The sequence below is a fragment of the Rana temporaria genome, chromosome 4 (assembly GCF_905171775.1).
Source record: "Rana temporaria chromosome 4, aRanTem1.1, whole genome shotgun sequence".
NCBI lineage: Eukaryota > Metazoa > Chordata > Amphibia > Anura > Ranidae > Rana > Rana temporaria.
In genome coordinates this window covers 207,154,116-207,177,975 of record NC_053492.1, presented here as the reverse complement: position 1 = coordinate 207,177,975, position 23,860 = coordinate 207,154,116, and the positions used below count along the sequence as shown (strand labels likewise).

The window sequence follows — 23,860 nt, the reverse complement described above, 5'->3', positions numbered from 1 at the left end:
ATTTTGGGTGAACAACCCCTTTTAAAATGGACCCTAAACCTAGTAAATCTAGATCCAATACAGGGGGACGCCTTTGCGCACTTCTTACTGAATTCTATTTACTGGGTTTCCTGACTTTAGTTTGTTTTGAGGAAGTAAACTCCCTTGGTTTGTACCCAATAGGTAAGGATGAGCTCCGGCGTGTTCGCAAAGCCCACGTGCAGAGCCCGCCATGAAGTCGGCACTGCGCTGTGCTAATCACAGGCAGTGAGACCTTTCCCAATCTCTGCAGTGGAGCATTGGAACAATGTCTCACTGCCTGTGATTAGCGCAGCACAGTGCTGACTTCCTGGCGTGCTCTGCACGTGGGCTTTGCGAACACACCAGAGCTACCTATAGGTAAGCCTAGAATAAGGCTTGCCTATAGTTACTTTAAATATCTCCTAAACTTGTATGGTTTAGGAGATATTTACTGTATACGCTGCCGTTGATGTCATCGGCACATGCGTTCTGAAGGCACGGCTGCCCGTACTGATTCTTCAGAGCCCTGTACCATGACTGGCGGCTCTGGCCCCTCACAGCGCCGGAGCCCGTGAACCCAGAAAAAAACAGGGGAAGACTTAGGCAGGACGCAAAAGATGTCAGCCATCTCAGCGGTGTGTGGGCACCACTGGGGGGCTTCGTTTTATTGGGGTTTATAACTGCTTTAAGCTGGGTACACAGTTTTTTCCGTTCAACCTGCAGGTTGAGCAAAAAACAACCTAAAGCGCCCCCCCCACATCAACACAAGCGACATTGATGTAGAGATCTCTCCTGCTGAGATATTGTATTCTGGCAGGGAGACTCTTGACTGTTTTAAACAGTTCTTTATAGCCCATAAAAATGTACCTTTTTTTTTTTTTTTTTTTGTGCTGGCCACTTTGGAGTGCAGAACTTTCGAAATATGTAATTGTTGGAAACCTTGCATTTGCATTTTCCTCCAATTCAGACTTTCAGATAGTGACTTTAAGAACTTTTAATTTTGATAAACCTTGCTTTAGATTTGTTACACTGTGTCTACTTTGTGAATATGTAACCTTGATTGTCTGCATATTGGTGCTTTGTTTCTTTTCTTATGAAACTCTTGCTAAAGGTTTATACATTGTGCTTTATCAATCTTCAATGTAAGGTTAGTTTACTCTGGAGTGTTTTAAGCCTTGTAAATCTTTCTCTTTCATTAGATGAATGATGGGCAGTTTACAGTTATCCAGCTAGTGGGCATACTGCGTGGCATTGCATCAGGAATGAAGTATCTATCTGAGATGAACTATGTTCACCGTGATCTAGCCGCCCGTAATATCCTGGTGAACAGCAATCTCGTCTGTAAAGTGTCTGACTTTGGTCTGTCCAGGTTCTTGGAGAACAGCCGATCTGACCCCACGTATACCAGCTCTCTGGTAAGACACTATTGTTAATTAGATTGTGTCTTGTTGTTGTATATATTTTTAGTCTGGTAAAAATGAAATATATTGCATTTGAAGGTTTTTTACATTTCCTGTCATCATTTGAAACTAAGTATATTTTACATGTTTAACAGACTAATCCTAACTACCTTGTTGCTTAAAGCCTGTTTTCAGAGCTCAATAGCTAATGCTCAAATTTACATGAAAACTTGAATAAGTTGACTGAGTGACGTTCATGTAGGGTCAGTGGAGTATCTGCTGAGCTCTTTAGAAAAACACTGATGTGGCTTGTGGATGTTCCTTGTATTAAATGTTTCCTTTTTTTTATATATATATATATATATATATATATATATATATATATAATCACACTGTATTTATTGGCGTATAACACACTTTTTTTACCCTGAAAATAGAGGGTAAACTGTGCCTGCGTGTTATACGCAAGGGCTGGGGAACGTTTTTTTTCCCTTGCACTTTTTTTTTTTTAAAGGTTTCAAAGAGTTAAACTTAAACCTACATTATCATTGTTTGATAATAGGTAAAGATTCCTTTAAAAAAAAAAAAAATAGTAAACAGATTGTGGACATGTTGTAAAAAAGAGCGTGTGAATTTTTTTTAATTTAGCTTCCTTGAATGAGTAGTCATTTAGGTGAACCATCGTTTTATGTGGAAGCATAATTGATTTCACGTAAAATGTTCCTAATTTCACGCATAAAAAATGCAGGTAATCAAAAACCTCTTCTACAGTTTTTTCAAATCCATAAGTGTGGAACCTTTTGGGGTCAGAAGCCTAAATTGGGCTCTAGAGTAACATTTTCTGGATCTCCAGATTGTTTGGTATATTCTCTTTTCTACTTATTCATACAGGGTGTCAACAGTTTGGTGACATTTAGCAGCTTGGAGCCTTTGTGACACTTGGAGATGCAGTATAAAATTGGGCATCAGATTTGACTGTATGCAAATCAATGTTTCGCACTTTGTTCACATACTGAAGAAGTTCCGATTTCCCCATCCACACATTTGAGGTGGATGGGGGAATCGCTTTCGCTGTGCTATTGTATTCTGACACAAGTGTTCAGCAAAAGTTAATCGATCGCTTTCTGTACAACCAAGGTGCCCATACCTGGATAAAAATGTAGCTGGTCCATGGTGAACTGGCTGAATTTTGATCCATGTATGGGCCGACTTTAAACTTTTACTAAATGAGTCCACAGGTGTACATTGATTGCTATTGTTTGGAACCTAGGAATGTCTCATTCCAGCTATTGTGCTTGAGGCACACAAGTAAGTATGTGCACTTTGTTAGAGCAGTGAAGGCATAAAGACTAAAGCTGGTGGAACTTTGCATAGTAACCAATCCGCTTCCAGGTTTTATTGTTCAAGCTGAAATTAGAAGCTGATTGGTTATTATGCACAGCTGCACCAGATTCTGTGTGCACCAGCTTTAGTAAATCTCCCCCTAAGGTTCTCAGTAAAGATGAGCAAGAGCATGTTAATGTTCCAAATAAGAGCAGCACATTAATATCCAGCTGAAGACATTATCCATCTTCCTAAATTTGAATATCATGTTGGTTTAAAAGAATAACTTGTGTTCTTGTTGCATTTGGGGCATTAAAGGCATTGCGTGTTAAAGTATAAAGCTTGTTATTTTCTAAACAGGGAGGAAAGATTCCGATTCGCTGGACTGCTCCAGAAGCAATCTCGTACAGAAAGTTCACATCTGCTAGTGATGTCTGGAGTTATGGTATTGTTATGTGGGAAGTGATGTCGTATGGTGAAAGACCTTACTGGGACATGTCAAATCAAGATGTAAGTGCTTTTTGTTTTTGGCAAAATCTTTGAATCAAATCGCAGAAACCTGTTAAGGTGCACGTTGACGGATGATTTCATTTCAACACATTCTCTATTTGCAGGTAATTAATGCAGTGGAACAAGACTATCGTTTGCCGCCTCCTATGGATTGCCCGTCTGCCCTGCACCAGCTCATGCTTGACTGCTGGCTCCGCGATCGCAACCTGAGGCCTAAGTTCTCACAGATTGTTAGTTCTTTGGACAAGTTAATACGCAATGCCGCTAGTTTGAAAGTGACCAGCACAGCTCATGCAGGGTTAGTATTTGGAGGATTTTAATAAATGTATGAATTTTAAATAGCTTAATGCTTTGATTCTTGTCTATGGTTTGATTCCTGCCCTGTACTTTTATGCAGCTTTTCTGTATCTATTGGTGTTTAGTGATGCTAAAATAGGGTTTTCAGCGTTGTGCCGATGGCAGCCGAAAACCCCCCGAGATTTTTGCCATACTAAGACTGGATTCACACCTATGCATTTTTTGTGCTATTTTGCAGATTTGCACTACAGGCCATTTATCATGGTTTCCTATGGAACATGTTCTATAGTGCAAATCTGTAAAATGCAAAAAGCACTAAAAATGCATAGGTGTGAATCCAACCTTATGGTGTGCTTTTTCATAGGTCTTGTGACTCAAAAAATGCATGCAAAACATGGCAGTGGTGCATTTTTGACCTGTTCCTGCTATGTTTTCAATTTACTTAAATTGGGAGGTGCTGACCAAATATACACCAAAAATGCAACAAGCAGGATTTTTAAGACCGCTTCAAACGGTGGTGATAATGGCCGAAATAAATTCATATTCATTATATTTAAAAAGTAGAATATAATCATTTTATAATAAAATATATTTATTACACTTCAATTTCGGTTTTGGCCAAGTGTATCCTGAATTCTCTGTTTTGGCGCTGGCATTTTCATAAAAAAAAAAAAAAGCCATCAGCTACAAATACTGCAGCTGCTGACTTTTAATGAATGGACACTTATCTGTCGGGTGCCCACAATGTCGGCAGCCGAAGCCGATCAATCTCCCGGCTGCTCCCGCCGCCATCCTCGGTGATGGAATCGGGAAGTGAAGCCTTGCGCTGCGTGTCCTCACTGATCCCTGCTGTCTTCTGGGACCTGTGTGTTTCCCAGAAGACAGCGGGGGAAGACAGAATAGGTGGCGGAAGTGGCGTAGGTCACCACGATCACCGCGGTCATCTATGCCAGGAAGTGGGAGCAAATACCTGTATTGCACCTGGATTCCAAAAAGTGGAAGTTCCCCTGGGCTAAAGGGGGGGAAACAACTATTTTCTCACTGGAAACTGTTAAAACGTATCCGAATAGAAGTCTGTATTGAGAAAGTATTGTACAAACTATCGATATTTTTTGACATTTGTATAGCGTGTGTGTGTATGTGTGTATGTATATATGTGTATATGTATATATATATATATATATATATATATGTGTGTGTGTGTGTGTGTGTGTGTGTGTGTGTGTGTATATATATATAATATAATTTCTAAATTAATCTTTTGATGATACTAGCTTTTGCTTTGTTTGCCCATAAAGTCCCTTTGTACCGGGGGGGTACTTGTGCCCTTTCAGGGTTTGTTCCTAACATTTGGGATGTTGGCAATACTCTAGAGCAGGGGTCTCCAAACTATGGCCCTCCAGTTGTTCAGGAACTACAATTCCCATCATGCCTAGTCATGTCTTTCAATGCCGGAGTTTTAAAATGCCTCATGGGATGTGTAGTTCCACAACAGCTGGAGGGCCGTAGTTTGGAGATCCCTGCTCTAGGGAAAATATAATTTTCTTTGTTTTGTTTTTTCCCGTTGTTCACTACTTCTACTCCATTTTTGGGTGGAACTCCACTTTAACACATATTTGACAATGCAGTTTAACACCGTTTGGGGTGTGTGTGTGTGTGTGTGTGTGTGTGTGTGTGTGTGTGTGTGTGTGTGTGTGCGTGTTTTTTTCCCCCCTAATTGTTTTGTTCTATTTTTTTTCAGTGTGTCCCAGCAGCTTTTAGACCGTACTGTGCCTGACTATACAACGTTTCCTACTGTGGGTGACTGGTTGGAGGCGATCAAGATGGGCCAGTATCAAGAGAACTTTCTGAGTGCTGGATTCACCTCTTTTCACCTAGTGGCTCAAATGACAGCTGAGTAAGTAGATGGGATTGTGTGTATCAGACATTTTGGAATAGCGGAAAAGATTAAAAATGTTTTATGTTCCAAAGTCTTTCAATAGATTTTTACATTCATTTATTTTTGCTTTCAGAGACTTGCTCCGAATCGGGGTGACACTGGCTGGCCATCAAAAGAAGCTTCTCCATAGTGTCCAAGACATGAGGCTGCAAATGAGCCAAACTCTTCCAGTCCAGGTGTGAAGTTACAACACAGTGGGACCAAATTCTTCATATTGAAGAAACAATATGGACTAGATAGAGCTCTACGGCAGCTCAAAGGTGCACAAAAGTAATCCTGGATCGTGGTGGGGTTTTGAGTGGAGTCACAGTTCCTTTGCACAAAAGAACTCTCAGCCCTCTGCTTGCTGGATACTTGCACTTCATTTTGATTTACTGCTATGAGCAGGAAAGATTTACGATACGCCTCTGCTTCTCCACCATGGGCGCACCAGTCTGAATGGATTTCTGTGTGAATGATGATAATGTGTGTGTAAAAATTAGTAGTGTAAATGACAAGATTATGGAGTGTATGTGATTTATAAGCAAAGTAAAGTTAAGTAGAGGGATCCATTGAGAGTACAAGAAAGGCAATATATTTTAAGTGTCTTCCACCTAGTACAAAAACCTCTAGGCCAATAATAAAGGTGCAGGGTTGCAGAGCTAGCTATTTGTTTTATTCTCTATGTATCACCAGAATACATTCATAATTCCCAATTGCCCCTTTTCTTTTTAGTTTATATCTGCATGCAGAGTATTCAGTGCCATCTCTCCAATTACAGAAGCCTAGCTGTAGGAAGGCCCTTTCTATGTGGGTCTATGGAAGTTGGACATAAGCCCATTGAAGTTTGACATAGGCCCATTGTTGTTGTTCTATTCCAATTGGAAGTAGGCCCTGCTCTGCAACAAGGCATTCTTAAAGGGCCAGAAGCATTTCTTATAGATAATGAGATGGATGCCTACAGATTAGTCACTTCTGCTTTTATCTTCTTTTTTCTTTTTTTTTATTCTGTTTCACAGTCCCACTACCCATTTTATTTTCTCATCTCAGATGGTGTCTCCCCTTAATCAAAATCCACTGAGTCCTCCCCATCCTATATTTAACTCCTGCTTCTGTTTATCCATTTTCCTGCTTCTGTTTTCCCTTGTTACCTCTCCCCCCTGCAACCATTTTATGCTCTTTATTTTGTGAGTTTACTCTCACTTTCAGTGATAAGGGGGTGTGTTTAGAGTGGAAATTTCATCATAACTTTACATTTTATAATTTTTTTTAAGAAATACCTTTTTTCAATTAAATTATTTAAGGAAAACTTTTTGGTTTGTGCTTATTTTTTTTGTCTTTTTTATATTGTCATCCCATAAAGGTTTTCAGCTTTTTATTATTGCTTAATCACTGTTGGCACATGTTGGCCTACCTGTAATTTTTAAAGCATAATTGCTGCAAATAAGGAGGGCAAGGAAGGAAAACATGAGATGTAATCCTAATAGTGAAAGTTTTTTAGTTTTATCTTTGGAATGTCATGGTAAAGGCCCACTTTTGTCCTGTATCCATGCTGTTTGCATATTGCCAGGCAGTCCTTGGAGGATCACTATACCTCAACCACAACTTATGTGTAACACAAGATTTATTCTATAATCTGCACATCAAAGCAAACCCGCTGTAGTAAAGTGTGTGGGAGTCTCAGCCCGGGCCTGAGACTGTGTGTGACCTAGCAGGAGCCTGGGTTTAGACTGCCACACACTTTACTACAGCGGGTTTGCTTTAATGTGAGGCCCATGGGATACATCCTTTGTTACACATAGACCTTTAGAGCTGAGGCAAGCTCCTTCCCTGGCTGGTACTTGCATCGTTTGGCATTGGACTAAAACCCCTCACAGCCTGAGCGGCACACACAATCCTACATTCGATCCACCACAACCTAACTGTACGGGAGCTTCCATAGTAACATGCATGTGATAGGGCTTAACTTTGCTCTTTTAGACTATGCGAAAATACTACTTATACTATCACATGCAGCATAGTGAGAAAAATAAGATTGCTGGTGACCCCTTGGGTTAAGTTTGCCCCTTTATGGCCATCAGTTAAGGAGAGAATTTTCCCCTTAATGGTCATCAGTTAAGTGTGAAGAGTGTCACGTATCCTTATATGGTTTCCAGCTGTTAGGCTCACTGTACAGGCTTGTACACCCATCAAAGGTGTATGACTAAGACTGGGAGACTTGACAAACACTTCACACTGTCATGTTTGTACAAAGGGCAGTGAGAAAATGAATAGAATGGTGAATCTGTATATTATGCAACAGATCTGGAGGCTTTACTTTCAGCAGCAGTTTCTGAGTTGGGAATAAATGATTCACTGTATTTTAACCCTGCTATCCTAGCCTGTTTGAAAAGTTATATGTATTAGATTAAGAAGTACAGATTGCATTTGTAAAGAACAAACACAACAAGCAAAATTGATGAACTGCAAGTGTTATCAAAAAAACATTGAAATTGTTCTGAAGCCGGAAAAGCTAGACAGCTAGAATAGGCACTAAATTCAGCTGGGAATGTGAGCCCTGGGTGGCCTTGTCGGCAATACCCAGCTTGACAAAGTCGACTGAGCAGTGCCTGAATCCTATCGGATGATGACACTATTTACTGTATTTATTGGCGTATAACACTCACTTTTTTACCCTGAAAATAGAGGGTAAACTGTGCCTGCGTGTTATACGCAGGGGGCTGTGGAAATTTTTTTTTTTCTTCCTGAAACTTCCCTCTTAAAGTTAGGGGTGCGTGTTATAGGCCTGTGCGTGTTATACACCGATAAATACAGTAAGTATGCACACATGTGCTGTCTGAATACAGTAGCCAGCAGTGACTATTCCTCCATCTGCATGGTTTAGCATGTATGGGAAAAACTATTTAAATTTTTTCTCTTGTTCAGCTCATGGGCTAAACAATAGAAATTTAGTATGGCCAACATAATCCATATTATCTTTTGATGGTGAAAGATTTACACATGTACTGATAGGAAGAGATTGGGTTTAATTTTCACAACGTACTAATTGGGAAACACTGTAAATGTTAGATGAATTTAATTTGACTTTAGACAATCAGAATCTTCTCTTTTATTTTATTTTTTGTTTTCTTTTGTCTTGTTGGCTGTAGCATACATTTATTGATAATATGTATTACTGCTTGTTTATGCCCGAACTCCTCCATGCAGATATAGAAGATTACTACTTACCGTAATCCAATTTATGCAATCATACAGAGGAAACACAATTCTCACAGTTCTTGCCGTTTTTAGTTCACCTTCAAATTATCAGTTTTTCTCAATATCCAAACATACCATAAGTTTAGAAAAAAAGAACAAAGCACAACTAAAGCTAGCCATACACTGATCAAAAACCAGCTTCTTCAGCAGGGACTGGTGGAATTTGGATTCAGTGCATGGCTTTTCCTGTTTAACAAGTTAATTCCCTGTTGAAGGGACATGCTGGAAAACTTTTTTTCAATCAGCGACGAATCCACCTCATTTGTGTGTATTTTTTACCTTCAGATCGTGGATCAGTGTTTGGTAGCTTTACAGCTTACTAATAGCAAAGAGAGACCAATTATATGAACCCTTGCCTCTTTAGTATATTACAGACTGAAAACAATTGCAAAAATGTAATAGAAGATGGTTTAAGGGTGCCAGAAAAGCCTGAAAGGGCTGTCAGGTGGGAACCGGTTCCTTAGCTGGAACTTGCACACATCTGTGTTTTAGTGCTAAATATGTACTACTGATCTCTACATTTTTATAGGTATTTTTAATACCAACCTGGTCACATAATGGGAGATACAATCTCATTTGATTCCCCCCCCTCAACACAGTCAATGTTGATGGGGGGGGGGGGGACCCTCCCATGTAGCAATTGTGTGGGGAAGCCATCCCTGCTGGGAGAACATAGTAATTATTGCTAGAGGCTAGAACAGCCGCTAGCAATTCAGCCTGCCCACAGAAGGTTCAAATCTTGGCCAGTTCCTGCTGAACTGGCCAAAATCCCAACCTTCTATGGCCGACTGAGAAGCCTGGTACGCACTACAGTTTTTTTTCTTTGTTTTTTTTTTTCGTGCAACCCCTCTGGAACTGCTGTGAGAACTATGCAAGGTTAGTCCAGCGTTCTCCCCCACTGAGCTGTTCTGTGTTCTGACAGGTGGGCGGCCATTGGTGGAGAGCTCCGATTGGGAGTCCCTCAGCTGCTGGTTTTCCAGCATGCACGCTGTTTGACAGACCGACATACAATTTCTGCCCGTGTGTACAGGGCATAAGAGTTGGCTGTAATTAATGCTTCACCCCTTCTAAACCGATCTGATGGTGCTTTGGAACATTGCATTGTCTGTCAATGCTGGATAAGTATAGGTGAAGTGAAGATAAATTATGAACATGGGAAAATGAGAAGGTAGAACAATGGCTATTGTATGCAAATTATAAATTTTGCAACATTTTGTACTGGATTACACTGCTCATATCTTCCTTTATCCGTGTCGCAGACAGATACACTGTACTACATTTCCTGAGAACAGGGTACGCAGCAGAAGTATTGTAGTGTATAGAAATCAGTTGATCACAGAATGGAGATGTTCAAGAAATTGATTATATGCAGCCTGTTGATTCTAACTTTATAAGATCACACCAGCAACATGCAGTCTATAACGCATATAAATGTCAATTACATTTTCTGCATCTGCCAAGGTAATTGCATCCTCCCTGCTTAGTTTTGACATTATACTCCCACTCACTATCCAATATATATAATCACTTATTAAAAATTGTGTGTTAGGCTTGTCACAACACTTTTTTATCTTTCCCAGTGTTTGATAGTAATCTATGCACTGACATGTTAAGCTGTTTATTTCTGCTCTACCAAGCTTAGAATCCTCTGTTCCGGTTCAGACACTTCATGGGCCAAGGTCACGCTGACCTCACACAGAGATTCAGTGCAGAACTCCAACAAGTGTCACACAGCCACTGCATCTTTATTTGTTGTTTCTACAGTAGCCACTTGTAATTACTGAACCAAATCCTCTTTTTGATGTTCCTTCGGATTCCAATCCCTTTGATATGGTACTCCAAAAAATACTGCTGAGTCTGATTCCAGCAGTGTGTGGCGACAGACTTGTTTGCTTGACTTCAACCTGGCAGGACACTTATGTTCTTCTCTCATGTAGGACATTTAGAATGTTCTGTGGTGTAGAACGCATCCCTCTTTAATTTACTGCCTTAGTGTCCTATTTTTGGTGCCCTACTGTTCAGTAGGTCAGGGAACCCTTCACCGGCAATAGTGATAAGCAGGATATGTGACTAGTGTAGCGTAGTTCTGCACATTTTTGTCACAGCAGTAATGCTATGCTCTTGACTATTCATAGAATGAATAGAGGTGCTGTTAATTGTAGCTACGTTATTCTGCATCAATAGACTGCACTGACCACCCTGTGCCTAATCTTCATTTTCAAAGGTCTCTACTTTAAAGAAATTGAGTGTTGCCACATCCGAAGTAAGATATGATCATTTGGTAAAATGTTTGTTTCTTCTCCTGAACAGAAAGTCTGGTTTCATATGTGATCAGTCAGAATTGCCTACAGCTAAAAGTGTGAGAAGCTTCCCCAAGTATGACCATTAAAACTGTATCAACCCAATCTTCACTCTACACATGTAGGGAAATGTTCATGATCGGGCTAGTCAAATCTTTTCGTGTGTATTGCCTTTGAAGCAGCAGGTATCTGCAGTTCAACTGTCATTTTACCTTTTTTTTTTTTTGTGACCTTACTATTATTGGGTGTTTAAAAATATCAGTGGTCCGAACATTGTAAGATGACTGCTGCTATATACATAAACCGCACTTTTAGATAACTGATCATCAAGCCTCATGTCAAGAATCCAGTTTTACTGCAGACCATACAGTTGTGCTCATAAGTTTACATACCCTGGCAGAATTAGATTTCTTGGCCATTTTCAGAGAATATGAATAACACACTAACAATTATTTCACTCATGATTAGTGTTTGGCTGAAGCCATTTAATAAGCTGTGGTTTCTCTTTTAAAATCATCATGGCAGAAACTAGCCAAATGACCCTTATCAAAAGTTTACATACCCTAGTGATTTTGGCCTGATAAAAATGCACACAGGTTGACACAAAGGGGTTTGAATGGCTATTAAAGGTAACCATCCTCACCTGTGATATGTTTGCTTGTATTTATTGTGTGTGTGTGTATAAAAGTTCAATGAGTTTCTGGACCCCCGACAAACCCTTGCATCCAGTGCTGCACTGACGTTTTTGGATTCTGAGTCATGGGGAAAGCAAAAGCATTATCAAAGGATCTGGGAAAAAGATGGTCGAACAGTATAAAACAGGAAAGGATTATAAAAAAATATCCAAGGGAATGAGAATGCCAAACAGCAGTTTTTCAAACTCTAATCAAGAAGTGAAAAATTAGGGGTTCTGTTCAAACCAAACCATGGTCAAATAAACCAACTAAAATTTGACCCACAACTGCCAAAAAAATTGTTCAGGATGCAAAGAAAAACAAACAACTTCAGGTGAAATGTAGGACTCTCTGAAAATGTGGCGTGGCTGTTTCAAGATGCACAATAAGGAAGCACTTGAAGAAAGATGGGCTGCTTGGTCGAGTCCCCAGAAGAAAGCCGTTAATATGCAAATGCCACACAGTATCCCACTTACAATATTCCAAACAGCACAGAGACAAGCCTCAAACCTTCTGGCACAAAGTTATTTGGAATGATGAGACCAAAATTGTGCTTTTTGGCCACAACCATAAACTCTACATTTGGAGAGGATGAAAGGTACACCATTCCTACTGTGAAACACGGACGTGGATTGCTGATGTTTTGGGGATGTGTGAACTACAAAGGCGCAGGAAATTTGGTCAAAATGTAGGGCAAGATGAATGCCGTATGTTTCCAAAAAAATATAGGAGAAACTTTTGCATTCATCATCCAGGAAGTTGTGCATTAGACATTCCAACAATGATCCAAAACACGAGGCCAAGTCGACCTCTCATGGAATAAAGTGAAGGTTCTGGAGTGGCCACCTCCAGGCGCCTGTCATTAATATAATTGAGCCACTCTGGGGAGCTCTCAAACATGCAGTTAATGCAAGACAATCCAAGAATTTACAGGAACTGGAGGCTTTTTGCCAATAATGGGCAGCTTTATCATCTGAGAAGATAAAGAGTCTCATCCATGAATGCCACAAAAGACTTCAAGCGGTCATTGATGTTAAAGGGGGCAATACACGGTATTAAGAACTGGGATATGTAAACTTTTGATCAGGATCATTTTGTTAGTTTCTGTTGCCATTATGATTTAAAAAGAGCAAACACAGTTAATTGTGATATTAAATGGCTTCAACCACACACTAACCATGAGTGAAAAATGTTTTTGTGTTATTCATAGTCTTTGAAAAATCGCCAAGAAATTATAAATTCTATGTAAACTTATGAGCACAATTGTATATACCGCCAGCTGGTTTGTTGGCGATTGCCTACCTTGTAAACTCTCTGATGCAAGGTAAGATGGAGCTAAAATTATAGGTGCTAGCCAATAACAATGGAACATTTTATTTTTCTACAGACTGCTGTTGTGTATGTGTTTTTTTTTTTTTTATGATTTATTTCTTCCTATGTTCTGGAGATATGTTTATACAAAAGCAAATTTTTGCCTGGTTGCTGAAATATGCTTGCAAATGCATTGGGACTAGAAATGAGCAGATCTAAAACAAAAGGCATCGGAAGCCAGGCATTGCCATGAGGGACATGAACCTACATAGAAATGTTGGCGCTATCAGCTCAACACACATTGACAGTTTGGCTGCTTTAAGGCTACCATTTTATAGGGGTAGACCTTGTACTAACTGCTTTCATAGCACTGTATCACTTTCCTGTTACCAGCAGTTGTGCTGTCCAATATACTTGGACCCTCAGTAAGCCACACTCAGGAAAAGAATGGGGTCAAACGCACACCCTCCCCTTTTCAGCACTTGTGATGAGGGGTGTGGCTGTTTTTCAGCTACATCAGCATGGAGCACCGGAGTGGGAAGGCCAGATGCAGCAACCTCACTAACAGAAAAGGTATTTCTTTATCGTACATTACGGGACACAGCAGCCATAATGACTAACTCTAGGATATACGCCACCTATAGGCGAATTGACACTGGCAAAACCAAAAGGAAAGACAGGAAGCCCCCCCACATACACACAAACAGGAAGTACCTCAGTTTTTTTTCGCCAGTGTCTTGTAAGGTGATGGTCACGGTTTGGAGAAGCTCTTCATAAGCTAACTAAGAAAATGGTCCTGGAACAGATCCTGAAGGATTTAAAGGGCTATATCGGATCCATCCAAACAGTGATACACTAAAATGGATGGTACCCAAACCTCATTTACGCAAGAGGATTATGAGGTATTGCCTGTAATTTGACCCTTTTGGGCTCTGGACCCTGGGAAATCCGGTCCCTTGGTAAGGAATAAGATGCCAATGGATATCCGGCAGGGTGCTTTACAGGTCCAAGAGAGTGGCTCCATTTTTAAGGGGACAAGGGAAGGAGACCCGCCTTGATGGGGGGAGATTGGAATCTAGCTTTTTATCAGATTCCTGCGGTGGGACTGGTAAGTGTTTTAAAGTTTTTTTTTTTGCACTTGTTAGACCATAAGATGCATTTTCAGTCTCTTATCTGTTGGTTTTTTATACCAGGTGTCATACATTTTCTGTCCACCGGGGGAAGTGGTGCTGCGGAGCTTCCAGCAAGGCTAATCCTAACCGAGGACGGGTAGTTCGGCAGGTTCTCCCGCCCCTGTACACTATTCTCTACGTCGCGCCATCGGTGGTCCCCCTCCTGACGCTGTTTAAGTGATCGGAGTTGACGTGCGTGAGAATAGCGCAAAGGAGTGTGCATGATGGATGTGCACATGGGAGGGATGTCACGGCTGTGTGGGACGTTACGAGTGGACATGCGCAGTAAGGGCGGAAGCGGCCATATTGAGAGCTGGTCCAGCATTGGACTTCTGTGAGAGGGCTGGAGGGGACACAGAGGGGCATCAGCTGGGAATGTGAGTCGCTGTAGGTGGATGGAACAAGGCAACACAGGTCCTGTAAGAGCTGTGTACTGCAAAAGTGTTTGCAGAGCGGTGAAGTGCAGAAAGGTGGGGGGGTTTTCTTTTACCTCAAGTTTGTCTCGGGCATGTCTTCCCGGAGGAGGAGTGGGGGAGGCACAGCAGGAAGGGGTGCAAATGCACCACCATCAGTATTGGAGGATGCTAGCCTTACATCTGCTCTGTTTAGCTCTCCTGAAAGACCTGAGGCAACTGGCCAATCTGAGCCATTACGGTTGTCAGGCATTGTAGCACACACTAATGCTTCTGCCTCAACCTACATTACTAAGGACGATTTGGCATCAGCTTTAGTTGGGCTAGAAGGGAAAATAGCAGGTATGATTGTTTCAGTTTCCCAAGGTGGTAGGAAACTGGATAGATCCCCTTCACCTGAGCCCCCACCTGCATTGTAACAGGATTGGGCAGAAGATGTGGAAGAAGTGGCACTAAAGGACCGGAAGGAAGGTCAGGTTACAGACTCCACTTCCATTTTTAGCCTCTCATTCTCAGACTGCTGATCCAGCGCCTCACGGAGATGGTCCGATCAGGGTTTAAATTAATTTTATTTTGAAATTATTTAGGACTTCTCAGGTGTTTCCCTTGCATGCATTGCTAGAGCAGATGGTGCATGCTGATTGGGATCACCTGGATAAGCTCTTTTGTACCCGATGGAGGAAACGTTTATAAGAAAATGGAGTATGCCATCTGTGGATGCTGTCATTTCCTCTATGAATAAGAGTCGTACCTGTCCTGTAGATAATGCTCAGGTGTTTAAGGATCCATCAGATAAGAAATTGGAGTCTTTTTCAAAGACTTAATTTGCTATTGCTGGGTCTGTGGTACAACCGCCAGTGGCAGCTATCAGTATCTGTCAATCTTTTAAAGGACCAGGTAAAGCGGGTAACTAAGACTGTTCTTGATCAAGGGGTATCTGTGGAGCATTTGGCAGAATTTCCTCTGGACTTTGTTTTGCAGTATATGCCCTTAAGGATTCTATACAACAGGTGTCCCGGTTGGCTCTGCTGTTGGTACATATGCTCAGGATTCTTTTAGTTACTTTTTTTCGGAGTCACCTTTGCAAGAGATTACTAGATGGTTTTCCCTTTCATGGGGAGCGGCTATTTGTAAAAGACCTGGATAAATTATATCCAGAAGATTTAAGGGGGGTAAGAGCGTGCTTCTACCAGTTAAGAGGAGCAGATGACCTTCCTTTTTAAAGTGTCCAGTTCTTCAGTACTTCTAATTTCATGCAGCATCGATAGCCTCAGCCGTCCAGATCAGCGCCTGGGGTTTCTGGGGCTTATACTAGACACAGTCAAGGTAAAGGTATTTTTGCCACCAGAGAAGTTCAGAGTCATGAAAAAACACGTCCAGGTCATAAAAGGGAAAGGATTCCCCTCCATTCGCCTGTGTATGAGGCTACTGGGGAAGATGGTATCTTCATTCGAAGCAGTCCCTTTTGCACAGTTCCACTCTAGACCACTTCAGACCAACATTCTGTCCGTCTGGAACAAGACTGTCCAGTCTCTGGACTGGCACGTCTCTTCAGCTGAAAGTCATTTTACCTATGGTCTAAAGGGTGGTGACGACAGATGCCAGTCTCTCTTGATGGGGGAGGGGGGGGCAGACCTAGAGGAGGCCATCATCCAGGGAGAGTAGTCCTGGAGAGAGGAGAGTTTGCCCTTCAACATTTTGGAGATTCGGGCAGCTCGCTTTGCTCTAAGCTTCTGGACTTCCAGACTACAGGAATGTCCTGTGAGGGTCCAGTCGGACAATGCCACTGCTGTGGCATATATCAATCACCAGAGAGACACCAGGAGTCAGACAGCCCAGAAGGAAGTGGATTGCATGCTGCCCTGGGCAGAAAGATTTGTTCCATCCCTATCGGCTGGGTTTTATTCCGGGAGTAGAGAATTGGCAGATGGACTTTGAGTCGCCAGCAGATGTTGCCAGGGGAGTGGTCCCTAAATCCTGAGATCTTTGCATCAATCTGCCGTCAATGGAGGGGTTCCAGATGTAGACCTGCTAGCGTCCAGGTTCAACAGGAAACTAGACAGCTTTGTGACCAGAACCAGGGACCCACTTTTATTAGGGGCAGATGCCCTAAAAATCTTGTGGGATCAGTTTTCCCTGATTTATGCCTTCCCTCCAATCCGGGAGGGGAGAGAGCCAGTAATCCCTAGTAGCTCCGGCCTGGCCTAGAAGGACTTGGTACGCACAGATTGTAAGACTGGCGATGGGAAACCCCTGGGTTCTTCCACTCTGTCCGGATCTGCTGTCACAGGGTCCAATATTCCATCCTGCTTTACGGTCCCTAAGTTTAATGATTTGGCTGTTGAAACCAGGATCTTAAAGGACCGGGGCATTTCTGGCACAGAATTGTCTACCATGTTGAATGCTGAATTCATCTGAATCGGGATATTATTCTACCTTCCTTTTTTCCGAATCCACAGTCTGCAGAGGAGAGATTTAATTCTCTTGACGTAGTATGGACTATCAGAATCTATCTAAGAATGATGGCTCAGATGCGGAAGACTGATGTTTTGTTTATATTGCCAGAAGGTCCCAAGAGGGGACAGGCAGCATCGAAGGGCTCTTTCACACGGAGCGGACCGTTTCCGGGTCCACTCCGTGTGTCTCCGTCGGCTCAGCGGGGATCCCCGCTCAGCTGTCGGCGGATAGGGCGGTCCCCGCACACAGTGCAGGGACCGCCCTGTCTCTGCTCCGCTGTCCCCTATGGGGAACCTGATGCAGACGGACCGTCTGTCCGTCTGCATCAATTCCGCTCCACCGAACGGAAGAAAAATAGGGTTCCTTCCGTTCGGAAAAGCTGATCCCGACTGACGCGGACGCTAGCGGATGCTCCATCCGCTAACGGACGCGTTCCCATAGGGATTCATTACAAGTCCGTTAACGGACTTGTAATGAACGGACAGACAGGGGCGGACGTCTGAAAGGGGCCTAAGTCAGCTATTTCTCAATGGATTCGCCAGGTGATTGTTCAGGTGTATGGATTAAAGGGCAAAGTGCCGCCTTAAGAGTAAGTGCTTCATGGGCAGTTCATCATCAAGCATCAATGGCTGATTTGCAAGGCTGCTACCTGATCTTCAGTGCATACGATCACTAGGTTTTTATCAAGTGAATAATAGGACTGAGGAGGATGTTGCATTTGGACGCAGTGTACTGCAGGCAGCAATATAGAGCCTGCTGTTCTATTGGTCATAATGCCCCCCCCCCCCCTCAAAAAGCAATGCTTGGGGACATCTCAGTGAGTCATTATGGCTGCTCTGTGTCCCGTGATGTACGATAAAGAAAATAGGATTTTTACTACAGCTTACCTGTAAAATCCTTTTCTTGGAGTACATCACGTGACACACAGATCCCTCCCCTATTGTCTCGGAAGTCTACCGCTTGCTACAAAACTGAGGTACTTCCTGTGTGGCAGGGATTATATAGGGGAGGACTTCCTGTCTTTTATCTTTCTGGTTTTGCCAGTGTCCATTCACCTATAGGTGATGTACAACCCAGTTATTATGGCTGCTCTGTGTCCCCTGATGTACAATACAAGGATTTTACAGGCAAGCTGTAGGAAAAATTCTATTTTTTTTTTTTTTTTTTAATAGGAATTTGTGAGTAAAAATAACATACAGGGATGCAGAGCCATAAAAAAAAGATGTGAGACATCAATTTGGTTTTAACCTTTCACCTATATCTTTTAGCAGAGTTTTACAGTGCAACAAAAATGCAAAGTACAAAATAACCTTCAAGTGTGTTTAAGCCGAGAATAAAAATGTAATAAATGGCAGCTTTCCAGTGTTTAGATTTGGTGATTGCATTTTTTTTTTCAAGTTATCCCTTGATGATCACAAGGTAATCTTGCAAATAACACTTTCTGAGTTCAGTGACAATGCTCACTTGCTGCATTATATCTAGTGTTGTTTCCCTAGGACAGGAAGTATGTTAGGACTACAGAACACTTCCACTTCTCATCCCTATAACATAGGGGCAGTGTTCTGTAGTTGTAACACATGTGAGAGAACACTGCAGAGGGCACAGAACTGGATTTCTGCAAGGATCAACAGGTATGTTTTGCACTTCAACAGATATAATATCCATTGTTTTTTTATTTAACAGACCAAAAGAGCGAAAAATGTCACTGGTAGGCTTTAAACACATTCTTTAACTCTATGCTAGCTTTAATCCTTAAAAACGTACCTGTGACAATTAACACATCACTTAACTTTTAAAATTACTCAGACTCCACTGGGTCACTTTTACAAAATCTGTCACCTGTAAGCAGTATTTATAGAATTTAAGGAGTTGTAGAGGTAGAAGTTTTTTTTTATCCTTACATAGTATATGCATTAAGATAAAAAAAACTTCAGTGTGCCGCAGCCCCCCTAATACTTACCCGAGCCTCATCAATGTCCACGAGTCCTTCGGTCGTCCGAGACTCTACCTCTTGATTGGCTGAGAGACAGCAACATCATTGGCTCCCACGGCTGTCAAAGTCAGCCAATCGGGCCCCGCCCCTCTCCTAACAGCAACTCTGTGTCTAAATGGACACACGGAGCTGCAGCTCAGCACGGGTGCCCCCATAGCTAGATGCTTGCTGTGGGGGCACTCAACAGGAGGGAGGAGCCAGCAGCACAGAAGAGGGACCTGAGAAGAGGAGGATCCAGGCTCCTCTGCAAATCCACTGCAATAGAGCAGGTAAGTATAACATGTTTGCATTTTATTATTATTATTATACAGGTTTTATATAGTGCCAACAGTTTGCGCAGCGCTTAACAAAATAAAGGCAGACATTACAGTTACATTACATATTGGTACGTTATAGCTAACAATCTAATAAGGGAGGGTCAATTGATACAAAAGGTAATAACTGTGGGGGATGAGCTGATGGAGGAAATAAAACAGTGTTAGTTAGAAGCAGGATAGGCTCCTTTAAAGAGAAGAGTTTTCAGGGATCGTCTAAATATAGATAGATTAGGGGGCAGTCGGACAGATTGGGGTAGGGAGTTCCAAAGGATAGGAGAAGCTCTGGAGAAATCCTGGAGGCGAGCATGGGAGGCGGTGACAAGGGAGCTAGAGAGCAGGGGGTCTTAGGAGGACTGAAGAGAGCGACTCGGTTGGTATTTTGGGACTAGGTTAGTGATGTAGCTGGGGGCTGAGTTGTGGATGGCTTTGTAAATTATTGTTAGTACTTTGGATTTTATTTGTTGGGTGAGTGGAAGCCAGTGGAGGGATTGGCATAGAGAGGTGGAGGACACTGAATGGTTGGTAAGGTGGATGAGTCTTGCAGCCGCATTCAGGATGGTCTGAAGGGGGATAGTCTATGTAAAGGTAATCCAATGAGGAGGGAGTTGCAGTAGTCGAGGCGAGAGATGAACAGGGAGTGAATTGGAAGCTTGGTGGTGTCATTAGTTAAAAAGGGGTGTACGCTGTAGGCAAGACATACTTGTCTTTGTACTCCTTACCTGGTTTCCGCCATACATGCTAGACACCATCTGAACCAAAAAAAGTTAAAGGGGAGTTCCAGCCATTTGTATGTTTATTAAAAGTCAGCAGCAACAAAAAGTGTAGCTGCTGGCTTTTAATAAACAGGCACTTACCTGCTCCAGCGACGCGCCGGCCGGGGCTCCGCTCCTCTCCCCCCCTCCCCGGCCGGCGTCTTCATCTTCAGTGTGGGCACCCGGCCGTGACAGCTTTCGGCTTCACGGCCGGGCACCCACTGCGCATGCGCGAGCGGCGCGGCACTGCGCATGCGCGAGCGGCGCGGCCCGGCGCCGCGCCGTGTAATTGGCCAGGAGATCGCCTAGGACCTGTGACGTGTCCTAGGCGATCGCCTACAGCAGCCACTTCCTGAAGGCGACTAAGCTTAGTCGCCTACAGGAAGGAGGAAGTGGGACAGGAAGTCCCACTCGTGCTGAAGCCCCCACTCCCCCCCCAAAAAAATTACATGCCAAATGTGGCGTGTAAGGGGGAGAGGAGTGGGTTAAGAGGAAGTTCCAAATTTGGGTGGAACTCCTCTTTAATCTTGGTCTCATCAGATCACAGGACATGGTTCCAGTAATCCATGTCCTTGGTCTGCTTGTCTTTAGCAAAGTGTGGGCGTTCTTGTGCATCATCTTTAGAAGAGGCTTCCTGCTGTGACTACGGCCATGCAGACAAATTTGTTGCAGTGTGCGGCGTATGGTCTGAGCACTGACAGGCTGACCCCCCCCCCCCCCCACACCCCTTTAACCTCTGCAGCAATGCTGGCAGTACTCATATGTCTATTTCCCAAAGACAACCCCTGGATATGACGCTGAGCAGGTGCACTTAAATTCTTTGGTCGACCATTGCAAGGTCTGTTCTGAGTGGAACCTGTCCTGTTAAACCGTTGTATGGTCTTGGCCACCATGCTGCAGCTCAGTTTGAGGGTCTGGGAAATCTTATAGCCTAGGCCAGGGATAAGCAATTAGCGGACCTCCAGCTGTTGCCAAACTACAAGTCCCATCATGCCTCTGCCTCTGGGTGTCATGCTTGATGCTGTCAGAGTCTCGCTATGCCTCATGGGACTTGTAGTTTGGCAACATCTGGAGGTCCGCTAATTGCTTATCCCTGGCCTAGGCCATCTTTATGTAGAGCAACAATTTATTTTTTTCAGATCATCAGAGTTCTTTGCCATGAGGTGCCATGTTGAACTTCCAGTGACCAGTATGAGGGAGTGAGAGCGATAATGCCAAATTTAACACACCTATTCCCCATTCACACCTGAGACCCTGAAGCACTAACGAATCACATGACACTGGGTAGGAAATTGGCTAATTGGGCATTTTCACTTAGGGGTGTATTCACTTTTGTTGCTGGTGGTTTAGACATTAATGGCTGTGTTGAGTTATTTTGAGGGGGACAGTAAATTTACACTTATACAAGCTGTACAGTCAGTACTTTACATTGTAGCAAAGTGTCATTTCTTCAGTGTTGTCACATGAAAAGATATAATACAATATTTACACTTTTGTGAGACACTATGTATGTGTGTGTGTGTGTATATCTAGATATATAAAACCCACAACACACTGTATATGTAATATAGAGAGAGCAAGAACCACTTTTACAGGTGAACGGTTTTGTAAAGGTGACAGTCACCTTTTAAGCCTCTTAAATCTAACCTTAACCTGTCACATTAAATTAAACCCGTCTGGTCCATACTTGCCCTCTCTTCACCCAAATAATTGGATGAACCCTCTTCCTGTTCCAGAAAAAAGTATTGTCACTCTAACTGCCAACAATCACTAGGCTTAAGAGGCTGTCAAAAATTAATGAAGTCCATTCATTTCCATGCATGACTGCTTTTCAGGCACAACTATAAAGTAAACAGGTGAACTAATTCATGCATGCAGATTTCCAGATATAATCAGTGAACTATCATTTTGAGTTCTACATCATGATAACCCGAAGGCATCTCCAAATTTTAGCTCTAACATTCCAGCTGCACCCTCCAACAGGGAGTTATTGGCTTCCACTTATAGGTCTGTTCACTTCTGTGGTTTTTGGCTTGTTACCATATTATTTTGTGCTATACTGATCTAGATATAAATCAAAGTATTTCAGGCTTACTGATAAGCTCTGAGCAATTATAATGAATTGCAGGCTTTAGTTCCTTACACTTAGTGAGCATATGATTGCACAAACACATTCCTGGTTGCTGTAGGTATTTTCCAAGACATCCAAGTCCCCATCATAGTACACAATTCAGTCATTGTGAACGAGTGCAGTGTTTTACTCAACGTGCTCTTTTTATTTAGTCAGTTGTTCATGTTGGGGTTTCATGCCTGTGAAATCGACCTATGTCTCATTTCCCTCTTCCTTTCATTTTTTTTTAAGCAATACAGATGTTGGTGGAGACAGAGCCAACTCATCATATGGGAGATTCAAACAGCTATAAAATTTGATCAATCGGCTTCTTATTACAGAATGACAGCATGGACAAAACAAAAGTCTAAAGATCAAATGGCATACATTAGCGTAACACTAATTTTACCCATCTTGTATAAAGATTTATTCAAACTACTTATTTTTGTACTTGTCTGGCGATCTCTCTTTAAAGTGTAAAGCTTTTTATATTTTTGAAATTTCTTGGTAACACAAATTGTTTATCGGCAACTCAATGCATCTAGAAGTGTTGAAGACGACTTTCTGAAGTTCACACTGAGCATCAGGATGGGGAAGAAAGAGGATTAAAGTGGCTATAACGTGGCATAGTTGTAGGTGCAAAATGGGCTGATCTGAGTATTTCAAAACTGCTGATCTACTGTGATTTTCACATAATACCATCTCTAGGATTTACAGAAATTGGTCAGGAAAAAGAGAAAATATCCAGTGAGCAGTTGTATGAATGAAAATGCCTTGATGTCAGAAGAGAATGGGCAGACTGGTTCAAGATGATAGAAAGGCAACGGTAACTCAAATAAACACTCTTTACAACCAAGGTATGCAGTATATCATCTTTTAACGCAAAACACATTGAACCTTGAAGCAGATGGGGTACAGCAGCAGCAGAAGACCACACCAGGTGCCACTCCTATCAGCTAAGAACAGGACACTGAGGCTGCAATTTGCACCAATAGAAGATTGAAAAAATAAAACGTTGCCTCGTCTAATGAGTCTCGATTTTCAGCTGCGACATTTAGATGGTAGGGTCAGAATTTGGCGTAAACCCCATGAAAGCATGGATAGATCCTGCCGTGTATCAATGGTTCAGGCTGGTGATGTAATGTAATGGTGTGGGGGATATTTTCTTGGCACACTTTGGGCCCCTTAGTACTAATTGAGCATTGTTTAAATGCCACCGCCTACCTGAGTATTGTTGCTGCCCACGTCCATCCCTTTATGACTACAGGGTACCCATCTTCTGATGGCTCCTTCCAGCAAGATAATGCACCATGTCACAAAGCTCAAATCATCTCACCACTGGTTTCTTGAACATGACAATGAGGTCACTGTACTCCAATGGCCTCCACAGTCACCAGATCTCAATCCAATAGAGCACCCTTTGGATGTAGTGGAATGGAAGATTTGCATCATGGATGTGCAGCCGACAAATCTGCAGCAACTGCGTGATGCTATCATGTCACTATGGACCAAAATCTCGAAGGAATGTTTTCAACACATTGTTGAATATATGCCACGAATAATTTAGGCAGTTCTGAAGGCAGAGGGGGTCTAACCCAGTACTAGCAAGGTGTACCTAATAAAGTGGCCAGTACACCTTGTTTTCCAGTTGTTTT

The 23,860-nt window shown here is 42.4% G+C and overlaps 1 protein-coding gene across 2 annotated transcripts in view; it reads left to right on the top strand.

Annotated features, from left to right (window-relative positions):
- The window catches only part of EPHB3 (EPH receptor B3), a 54,672-nt gene extending 47,915 nt beyond the window's left edge, over positions 1-6,757 (top strand). Inside the window, exons 12-16 of one of the 2 annotated variants that reach the window (XM_040349794.1) lie at positions 1,200-1,415; positions 3,084-3,233; positions 3,338-3,531; positions 5,272-5,427; positions 5,543-6,757. In XM_040349794.1, coding sequence (XP_040205728.1) covers positions 1,200-1,415; positions 3,084-3,233; positions 3,338-3,531; positions 5,272-5,427; positions 5,543-5,651 — 825 coding nt within the window. In that variant the 3' untranslated portion in view covers positions 5,652-6,757. The remainder of the gene's footprint in view (positions 1-1,199; positions 1,416-3,083; positions 3,234-3,337; positions 3,532-5,271; positions 5,428-5,542) is intronic. The other variant, XM_040349795.1, reaches the window with a different exon arrangement.
- Positions 6,758-23,860: the final 17,103 nt, after the last annotated feature.